The sequence below is a fragment of the Trifolium pratense genome, linkage group LG5 (genome assembly GCF_020283565.1).
Source record: "Trifolium pratense cultivar HEN17-A07 linkage group LG5, ARS_RC_1.1, whole genome shotgun sequence".
Taxonomy (NCBI): Eukaryota; Viridiplantae; Streptophyta; class Magnoliopsida; order Fabales; family Fabaceae; genus Trifolium; species Trifolium pratense.
In genome coordinates this window covers 36,123,048-36,134,733 of record NC_060063.1, presented here as the reverse complement: position 1 = coordinate 36,134,733, position 11,686 = coordinate 36,123,048, and the positions used below count along the sequence as shown (strand labels likewise).

Genomic DNA, 11,686 nt, shown 5'->3' with positions numbered 1-11,686 from the left:
CAATTTCCATATTGGATTCGACCACGAGATCGCAAACTATTGCAAACAAATGGGGAGGTGAATATCAATACAATTGTGGATGCTAATGGAAGTGGAAATTATACTAAAATAATGGATGCAATATCGGCATCACCTTATAAAAGCATGAAGCGATATGTGATATTGATAAAGAGAGGTGTGTACATGGAAAATATTGTGATTGATGAATCTAAGTGGAACCTCATGATTATTGGAGAGGGTATAGATACCACTATCATCTCTGGTAACTTGAATTGTGCCACCTTTAAATGTGGTCAAAATAATAATTTAAGTACATATGATACGGCTACCTTTGGTAAGGATATAATTCCTACAAATACTCTGAATTCTCTTTTGCCTTTTATTCCACCCCATGTTTTTGTAGATATTATTTATTTTTATTTCTTTTCTTCTTGTCTAACTTTGAGACTTAATATACCTCAAAAAAAAAAACTTTGAGACTTAATAATATTAGCTAGTAAGCATATCATTGGATTGAATATGTATCCATTGAAGTTGCATTTCTATAGGTGGTTCTCATAAAAACATGACATTGGAGTTGGAGGAAAACATTTGTGTATAAATGATATCCTTTTTATTATTTTGTTGAATTAATATTCTTTTTATTATTTAATAAAGAAAATTAGATAGAAAACGTAATATCTACTTTTTGTGTGTATTTAAGCAAACAATAGATGCTAACTATTGTTCAAAAAGAAAAAATAGATGCTAACTATGATTGAGGACAGTGTCACGTTGTGTTGGATTTTTAATTTTTTGGCTTAATTTTTAAAAATAAAGTTATCAATAAACTTATTATTTCAGCATTTTTTTAATTAAAGAAATGAATGACGGATTAAATTGTGCACATTAAAAAAAAATAAAGGACTAAAATGAAATATAAAAAATAACAGACAAATATATTATAATAGTATTGATCATTTGTTCACAATGGACCACTAACATGGGCCTCAAATATGTAAATCAAGCTATTATAAATCATCACACTTGACTCACTTTGTATTTTACCTTTTAATATTGAAACCTAGCTCTTACCAAATTCTCATAAATTTGAAAACTTTTTTTTATGAAGCTGTTAGTGGAAAAAGGTTTATCGCGAAAGAAATTTCTTTTCGGAACACGGCTGGGCCAACAAATGGACAAGCAGTGGCACTAAAATCCGATTCAGATTTCTCAGTTTTTTATCGGTGTGAGATTTCCGGCTATCAGGATAGTTTATGCGCAAATACTAATCTTCAATTTTATAAAGAATGCATAATGAGCGGCACAGTGGACTTCATATTTGGATATGCAACCGCGGTGTTTCAAAACTGCATCATATTAGTCAAGAAAGGGTTGCCGGTACAAAAGAACACAATCACAGCTCAAGGAGGAAAATACCAGGGAAGACCAACTGGTTTCTCCTTTCAGTTTTGCAATATCTCTGCAGACTCCGATCTTTTACCAGCAATTAAATCAACCTCGACATTCCTTGGTAGACCGTGGCATCCATATTCAAAAGTAATCTTCATGCAAACTTACATAAGTGATGTTTTGAATCAAGGAGGGTGGTTAGAGTGGAATGGTTCACAGTATTTGGATACATTATATTATGCAGAGTACAATAACTTTGGACCAGGAGCAGACCTACGAAACCGTGTGAAATGGTCTGGCTACCATATGTTGAATGATTCTAGTCAAGCTCGTATCTTCACCGTCGCCCAATTCATTTCGGGGGATCAATGGTTACCTTCTACGGGTGTACCGTTTATCAGTGGTTTAGGGGATCCAAACATTATATAGGGGAAATTGTAGTAATTAAAAATAAATAAATACACTTCTATTATTAAATAATTACAAGAAGGATCCTCCTTTAATTTGGTGTTTATTTAAATTAGTGTCTACTTGATTGAAAATTTATATAGTATTATTATGAAGCTCAATACAACTAGATAAGTATATATGTTCAAATAAAAGGGATATAGCTATTAGCTATGTCTGCTAGTGCCAGCAAGTAGAGTTCTCGTACTTTCAAAATTTGCTATATGGTCCTTGATTGTATGCAGTAGATTTGATTCACAAGTTTCTTTGCCTTCTGCAGCAATTGAAGTAGAGGCTACCAAGTATGTCATGTCCAACCAGAGAAAGTGATTTATACCAATTGAAGTCCAAACCAACATAGACACAACGAATTATTGCATCTGTTTGTTAATTTTCATGTATTGACTCTTCTTACTATTGAATTGCCTTATAATTTTAATTCTAATTTCTATTCTCAAACATCAACAAAAATCCTTCAACTTTACTTGTTTCTTTTCTATTCCACATTTTCTAATCAGTTCATTTCTTTGTAACGCCGCTATTATTGATTGGTTATATTATATCCAAAGATTTCATTTTGAGAACGATACTAGTGTATTTGCCACTATGTACTGGAAGAGTGTATTTGCTATTGCAATTGCCAAAACACCGCATATTTGTTTGACAAGTTTGGGAAAGAAAAAAAGTAAATGGACTCACTGGTTTGTTTGAAAGAAAAAACAACACATATTTGTTGAGATCTTATCAAAGCCGGGTTAAGGACTGCAATGTGAGCATTTGACCCAGGACCATGCTAGGCGTGAGGGTGGATGTTGAATATGTTGTTGTGTTGTTGGAGTTTGTTTGAAGTCCCACATTGCTTAGGTTCTCGGGATGTGAAGTGTATAAGTATATGAGGGCAACTTCACCCTATGAGCTAGCTTTTAGGGATGAGATCCAAACATATTTAACAATCTTTATGCTAAAATAACTTTGAGAATAAATAAATAAATATGATTAGCATCACCTGTCTTATCATTCTAACCGGAGATTTATAAGAAAACAGAGGGAGTAATATTAATCAGGTCTCTGCACAACACGAACAGAGACCCGTAAAAGAGGAGTTACAAAACATAGCGCTGTATATAAGTGGAACTCCAATAAAAATATCAAAAGAGACGACACCCAATAGAATTACACTTCTAATACCATTTTTGAATAATGTTAGGGTCAAACTCTTTAACACACTCTTTAAACACACTCCAATTATAATCAGCAACATCACTTATTAATTTTGGAGTTGAGATCAACTCCATTGGGTTATCATCCTTTTCCTCCAGTCTATTGCTCAGATCGTGACATATGGCAATCAAATATTTCAATGATCCAGATTAAATAGGTATTAATCCTTATTAGAACTAGTACCTATTAGGTACTCAAATGAATATTGCTCCAATAGTAGTACCTAATAAGTACCATGAATACCAAATAGGTACTACACAATTGGAGATGGTCTTAGCTTCTATCAATATGGCTTTTAGCTTCCATCATTAAGAAAGTTGATTTTTTCCATTATCGAGGAGTTTTATTTACATTATGACAAGGATAATTTAGGAAACTCAATTGTTTATTTTGGTAAGTTAGAGTTTCTTAATAAGTGTGAAATTATTTTATTTTTTTTATATTTCGGGACGGAGGGAGTATGAATCCTATAAAATCTATAAAATTTAATGGGACCCACTTTTTTTTTTTTTATGAGACTCATTAATTTCAACCAATGTGTGTTAAAAGAATGTATTTCAAACATTATTTAAAGAATGAAATGCCAAGTACCCCTGGAATTTCAAAATATGTCAAAAATATCATGAAATTTGGAAATAAGCAAATACCCCATTGAAATTGTAAAACATCAATCAAATTGTCCTCCGCTCCATTTACTACATCTATTTTGATGATATGGCTGATAACTGCATACGTGTCACGTCACATGAGGGGGATAATTGATCATGATACACACTACAAGAAAATCATGATTTTCTGGCGGCCCCAAACCCTCTGAAACCACTCAAAACCGCCAATAAATGCTTATTTATTGGCGGCCAACTGGCTGCCAAAATATGCCAAGAAATTGCTCGTCGGTAGATGTATTTGCGGTCCAGACCGCCACAAAGTTTGCCATCCACATACACACGGCCAGAACCGCTATTGACATGCTTCTTTTTAAAAAATAAAAAATAAATTTTTTTGTTCAAACACCTCAATGGCTCGAGGATAAGCATGAATGGAAAAGCAATTTCCAAATTGTGCAAATCAAAGTATGATAGAAACAGAAGAAAAATTTCCATATTGTGTAAATCATATTATTATTATTTTTTGTTACAAATAACCTTTCTTTTTTATACCGTAAAAAAAAAAAAAAAACCTTTCTTTTTGGTATAGAAGCCATTACCCAAATTTCCAACCCTTAAACAAGATTTCATCGATCCATATAAAAAAAATTGTGCAAAAAGAAAGGACAGGAGTAAAGATGTAGGAACAGAACAAGAATTTTATGTGCAGCAAGGACCAAAACGGTGGCGTTGTTGACGATGGAAGCGAAAAATCTGACTGTAGAGAACGAGAGATCTGTGGAGAGCGAGAGATCTATCTGTTGGAGAGATCGATCTGTTGAAGGCAGTGCGAAAGATCTATCTGTGGAGAGCAACAGATCTGTGGAGAAATCTGTCTATTGAAGGAGGTGGAGGGCGAGAGATCCATGGTAAAATAATTCTTGAACAAAGATGAAGGTGGAAGGTGATGAGCATATGAGGCAGAAATTGAAGCATGAGATTGAGAAGAGTGTATTATGAAAAGGAGAAGAGGAAAATGAAATATGAAGATGCATTATTTACTTTTTTTAATATTGGAAAAGTTCTACCGGCGGCTTGGGCCGCCAGAAAATCAACTTTTTTGTTTTTTTTTATACCAGCAGTTTGGGCCGCCAGAAAATATAACTTTCTTTTTCTTGTTTTGAGGGATAAAATTATTGGCGGCTTAGGCCGTAAAAAAAAATTTTTTTTTAATGTTTTGGGGTTTTTTTTCACTTACTGAGGGTTTAAACCGCCAGTAAGTTATTAAGGGTCAAAACCGCCAATAAATATTATTTGAATCCGTCGGTAAATTGAAGCATTCTTGTAGTGACACGTCACAGAAGGGTAATTGGCTAAAATTTACAAAATCAGAGGGTTAAATGACTGAAATTAGAGCAATTAGCCCCTGGTTTTGCAAATTTTAGTCACAACGTTGACAGATGCCACGTATGCAGTTAACTGCCACATCATCAAAATAGACGGAGTAAACAGAGAAGAAGCAATTTGATTGACATTTTACAATTTCAAGGGGGTGTTTGCCTATTTTCAAATTTGATGTGGTATTGGACAAATTTTGAAATTTCAAAGGGTATTATTTGACATTTCGCTCATTATTTAAGTCACTTATTTATAATGAAAAAGAGATATAGAACCATGATTAAGTTCAAAAAAAATGACCATGGAAAAAGAAGGTAAATAAAAGGCTAAATTGTAGTTTTAGTCCCCCACGTTTTCTAATTGTGCGATTTTGGTCCCCCTAATTTCAAACGAGCGATTTTGGTCCCCCATGTTTCATAATTGTGCAATTTTGGTACTCCTAATTTCAAACGAGCGATTTTAGTCCCCCACATTTGCCCTCTTTTGCATTTTTTGGTCCCTGTTAACCATTTTGACAAAAAAACTGTTGACATTGAATTTTTTTGACACATGTTTAAATTATATTGGACAACATATAATTTCATTTTTATTGTTTTTTTTTTGAAAAAAAAACAAGAAAAGGTCATGTGAGTTTTTTAAAAAATGTCATCATCTTTGCTCTAATCTCTCAATTGCAGAAGCTTCGACGAAAGCTCCTTGTGATGCACTGGTTTGAGATGCTTAAAACATAAGTTTTCTAATTGTTCCTTCAATTAGATATTCCTAAGCGATTGGCCAAAAATACAAAAATCTTCAAAGTCTCCTTTGCAAACCTCTGCTGCTTGGCAATTGGCAATGCATCTAGCGTCATCATATTATGTAATCGATCTGCCAATTTAATGAAAATAGCTCTTGCATGTGGCATGGCAAGGAACATTGTATGCAGGCCGCGACTAGTTTCAACAGACTAAGGCGACCCTTCCTTGTTTTTTTTTAAAAAAAAAACATATTAAAAAAATTATAAGTTGTCAAATATAATTAACACATGTGTCAAAAAAATCAATGTCGACAATTTTTTTGGTCAAAATAGTCAACAGAGACCAAAAAATACAAAATGGGGCAAATGTGGGGGACCAAAATCGCTCGTTTGAAACTAGGAGAACCAAAATCCCACAATTAAGAAACGTGAGGACCAAAATTGCTCGTTTGTAACTAGGGAGACCAAAATCGCACAATTAGAAAACGTGAGGACCAAAACTGCAATTTAGCCTAAATAAAATGAAGAATTTTCTTATCAAGAAAAGTAGGGCCTCGGCTGCAACTTTTTTATGTGTTATTGAAATCTTAAATTCTCCAAGAGCTCCAATCCTTTTCAGTTCCCCTTATTGAAATCTTAAATGTGAAATTTCTTAACCAATCCAGAATTAGGGTTCATGTTTCTCAAATCAATCCAGAATTAGGGTTCATGTTTCTCAAATCATCTTAATTATGTTTTCCTTTCATTTACCTGTTCCTGTTCCTGTTCCTGTGATTTAGTTTTGGTTTTATTCATTCTTTCATTCATCATGCATTGTTTCGTTTGATTTCGCTTAATAGAACTTTTCTCTATCTCAAAAACCTAACTTTCCCACCAAAACTTAACCAATACCCATCACCATTTTCTCTACATTTTTCTACCAACACTTCAGATTCAACCTCTTTTGCAGTTTCCTATCTCATCAACAATTTTGGGTTTTCCCCACAATCTGCTTCCACACTTTGTTCCACTTACAATGTTACTTTCAAGACTGCCCAAAAACCTGATTCTGTTCTCACATTCTTTAATAGTTTCTCTAACTCCCAACTTCGCGATATCGTTGCAACCCCTCCATAAGGGTGTTGCCAAAGTTTCAATTTTTACTCTCCAAAGGTGCTTCTAATTCTGACATTGTTAACCTTGTCAGTAAGTCCCAACCTATGAATTGGTTTATAGATTGTTGCAATCAGACAAGGACATTATTGCTAGTGCAATACAATTACCAGCTTTACTTTGCGACTGTCGTGTGCCACATAACATCACAATGCTGATTGAGAATGGAGTTACAGACTCAACCATTGCAAGATTGCTTCGGAGGCAGTCTCGGACATTGAATACAGATTCACCTTGCATGCTTTAGTCGATTGAGGAATTGAAGGATTTGGGTATTAATCCTTCAAGAATATCCTTTGGTATAGCATTGAAAGCCAAGCTAACTGTAAGCAAAACACTGTGGAAAGAAAAAGTCAATGCCTTTAAGAAGTGGGGGTGGTCTGATGAAGATGTTCGAGAAGCATTTAAAAAGATGCCTCATTGTATGTTGGCATCCATTGATAAAATTAATTTAGTGATGAGCTTTTGGGTCAATCAGTTGTGTTGGGATGCGCTTGCCCTTGTAAAAGGACGGGCGATTTTTTCAAATAGTTTGGAAAAAAGGATCATTCCGAGAGCCTCAGTTGTGCAATTTCTGTTGAAGAAAGGTTTGTGAAAAAAGGATGCAAGCTTAACTTATCCATTTGTAGTGTCTGAGCAGGTGTTTCTTGATACGTGTATAAAACGTTTTAAGGAGGAGTCATCTTATCTATTAAAGCTTTATGAAGAAAAACTCTGTCTTGCACAAACCAGGGACAAAACCGGCATATCATGATCAAGTTTTCAGGTATTTAGCCTTAATTTGTTATCGTGTTCCATATTCGATTTGAATACTTGTTCAGGACTTGATTGGAGCTAGTTTGAGATAGTTTAGTTAACGTTTTGCATTTCCTACTTACACAACTGTTGGTTTTGTTTTTAAATTTGATAGCCTTTTTCAAAATCGCGATGTATATAAGTCTTAATAATTGGCTAGTAATTCATGTGAATGTGAAAGTTGATTTTAGCTTGCACTCATGGGCATGAATACTTTTTTGTGATAGTAATTTTTCTCGCCTTGTTTGTTTAGTCTGATAATCTATTGCATGAATTCAGCTATACTGGAATAGGTTGCTGGATTCAAAATGGTTTCAAGTAGTTGTGCAGTTGCAAACTGTGGTTACATTTCAAATACCGAAAGTGAAAACAATTGTGGAAAAATGCAGTCGTGAATAAATACGGTAGTTGTGTACTTTTCAACATTGTTAAGGCAGTAATTGTGGTTGTGGACTGCAATTATTTAAAACACTTGCAGTTAGGATTATGCGTAGTCTAACCTTATGTATTGTTTGAATCTGCTACATATTCGGTTGCTGCTTGTTGTCTTTACCTTTTGGCCTACTGATATGGATATTGTGGAGTCAGATTAAATAGTATAATGGTTCATAGGTATTTGATTAATTGACATATTTTTGCATGTTATGGATTTTATGTGACTACATTATGCATTGAACATTGTTGTTGTCTTGACTCTTGAGCCACTAAGGTGTAAGAGCTCAACATATGATTTAGAAGTGAACTGTATATTAGTCAATGGATATAATCTTTTATTGAACAGCTGGGACTTTTTACATGTCTAGAGATTAATCCCCTCCAATAGATCTCAGTTACCTTAAAAAGTGTGTTTGGATTAAAGAATGGATATTTTGCATAAATATCCACTTACCATTCTTAATAGTTGAGAAAGAGTGGATATTTATATACCATTCTTATCTTAATGACATTGTAAGTGGATATTTATATACCATTCTTTCTGTGACTACTTGAAATCTCGAATAGGCCAGTAACCCAATATATATAGTTATTTAGCATGTGCCCTTAGGATGCTTGTGTGTGTGTGTGGCGCACACGACAAGCTAAGACGGATAAATCGATATTTGGAGTAATCAACAACATATGGGAAATGCCTACAATTAAGTGCTCCATTAATCTTTCCTCCACGAGAAATTGATAAAATTAACTACGTGAGAAATATACTATCCTCAATGACAGTTTTAATACTGATGATGGTGATAAAGGAAATAAAACTACAAGAATGACTTTTATCAGTTTGTCATATTCATTATGCATTGTAAACCTTACACTCGCCTCCTCTTGCAACTTGCCTCCTCTTCATACTTATCAACAACAGCTTCTAGTGCTTTCATCGATGGTTTTGGGAGTCTTCTACTCTTCCTCAAAGTTTCTACATCTTGCCTCCTCTTGCGACTTGTCTCCTTTTCGTACTTATCAACAACATCCTCTAGTGTTTTCATTGATGGTTTTGCGGGTCTTCTACTCTTCCTCGGAGTTTCTACACCTCGCCTGCTCTTGGAACGTGTCTCCTCTTCGTACTTATCAACAACAGCTTCTAATGCTTTCATTGATGGTTTTGAGAGTCTTCTACTCTTCCTCAAAGTTTCTACATCTCGATCACCAAGTTGATTCTCATGGTCATCAAATTTGATCTCAGCCACATCATTCACCATAGTTTCATCATCTTCAACTTTTACTTTTGGAAGATAATTTGCAGTGTTAGAAGAGGAGACTCCACTAGTGCTTCCCTTATCCAAGTACATTGCACCATTTTGAGCATCAAGATCTTTTATTAGTTCAGGATGTGAAACAACTTTAGTGATTGTTTCCTCTTTTTCTGTAAGAGCCTTGCTTGGAACATCATCTTCGATTTCATTGCATGGTACAAAGAGTGTGATCTTGATCTGATATGTTATCATTGTTGTTGCTCCGCTGAAAAAGATAACAAAGTTTGTCTCTATAAAGAGTGTGTAGTGGAATGAATGAATGGGTTAGTTATATGAACAAAGAGAGAATGAGTCTCCACCTATTTATATATTTAGATACAAATCTTTTTTTTTTAGTTTAGACGAGTATATCTTTTATTATCCTAACCGTTTTTAGTTTAGACGAGTATATTTTTTTTTAGGATAAATGTTAGATACAAATCTTTTTTTTAGTTTAGACGAGTATATCTTTTATTATCCTAACGGTTTTTTGTTTAGACGAGTATATCTTTTGTATTTATTAGGGATGTGTTTGGGAACACAAAAGTTAGCTTATAGCTGAGCTTATAAGCTTGTTTCAAAATATTAGAGGTGTTTAGTAACAAGTTTTTTAACTAGCTTATAGCTTTTTTTCATATGCTATTTCTTGTTCGTTTGGCCCAATTTTTTTTAAGCTTATGCAAACGGCTTATGCAATATAAATTAAGTTTTATGTTATTTTATAAGTTCATACTAGTGAAAATTGTAATTTTATAAGCTATTTTATCATAAACTATCTTGACAAACTTATAATAATATATAAAAATTGCATAAGTTGTTTGCATAAGCTCTAAATAAGAGGAAAAAAAGTCAGGCCAAATGATAGTGTTTGAGCTTATAGCTTATAGCTTTTAACAGTTTATTCCATTTTTACCCTTTAATTTAATAACTACCCACTCTAAAAAAGAAACTACCCGCTATCAATTATGTTTTATATTTATTATCCACTTTAAAAACTAATTTTACCAAACACTTTAATTTCAATTAGCCAATTTTTCAACTATCAGCTATTAACTAGCTTTTCAGCTATTAGCTAGCTTATAACTTATTTTTCCTGAGTTAGATTCTCTACAAATCTATTGCCGCAGATTACGTTCTCTCTCTCCGTTACGTATTGTTCATTTTTCTTATCTTTATTTTTTTAATTTTTTTGTTTACTATTTTTTTATTTTTTATAATATCTTATCTTGATAAAGTGGTAGTAATTAGCATTTGGATAAATTAATGTCACACACTAATCAAATCAAATTGGTAGTAATAACATTGAATATTTTTCATATAAGATATCTATGGATCATTTTTTATTGTAATGTAAAATAATCTTTTTTTTTGTTAAATAACAATTTTTGTCCTTAAATTAATTTTAAGTTTAATTTTGTTTGCTTAAATTTTTTTTTTTCATTTTAGTTTTTTTAATTTATGAATTTTGGACAATTTAATACTTTAAAATACCAAACTTTAGACAATTTAATCTGTTATTAGAGATCAAAATATTAATATTTGTAGTTAAAGAGATCAAAATACTTCACAATTGACCAACATGAAAAGAAAAAACTTAAAGACCAAATAACAGTGTCCGTAATTTATAGGATTAAATTGAAATAAACAAAACTTAAGGAATAAATATAGGGATGGCAATTTGACCCATACCCGGGGGTACCCGTAAAAAATACATATAACGGGTAGGGTAAAAACCCGCATTTTGGGTACGGGCACGGGTATGGGTAATTACCCGCAAAATTGAACGTATATGGGTGCGAATACGGGTACCTTAGTACTCACCCCGCCCCATACCCATATAATATATATTTATTTATTTTATATATATTATTATATAATAACATATTTATATCTATTTAAAAAATGCAACATTATTGAACTATTACAGAATTTTAATAAAAATATTTATTTATGAAATTCTGGCAAACTGGTGGAAAGATGCTGCGAAAGATGCTACAGCATCTCATACCAGTACAGAACACAATAGACAAGTTAAAAATAAATTAAGTGCAGGAAGATAAATAAGACAGATCGTTTGTTAACCCAGTTCGGTGCAACGTCATCTAATCTGGAGGATTACCAATACAGGAATGAATTCACTATAATAGCTCTAGTTCAAAGCCCTCGACCAACACTCGGTACTTGACTTCTCGCCTAGACACTACCCGTGCAATCCTATCTAAGAACCTCTTAGA

General features: G+C 33.3%; 1 protein-coding gene across 1 annotated transcript; it reads left to right on the top strand.

Moving 5' to 3' along the window:
- Positions 1-1,821, top strand: LOC123886536 (probable pectinesterase/pectinesterase inhibitor 32). The gene is made up of 2 exons (XM_045935843.1): positions 1-334; positions 1,112-1,821. The coding sequence occupies exons 1-2, from the start codon at positions 112-114 to the stop codon at positions 1,819-1,821; spliced, it is 933 nt and encodes a 310-aa protein (XP_045791799.1). The 5' UTR covers positions 1-111.
- The last annotated feature ends 9,865 nt before the right edge of the window (positions 1,822-11,686 follow it).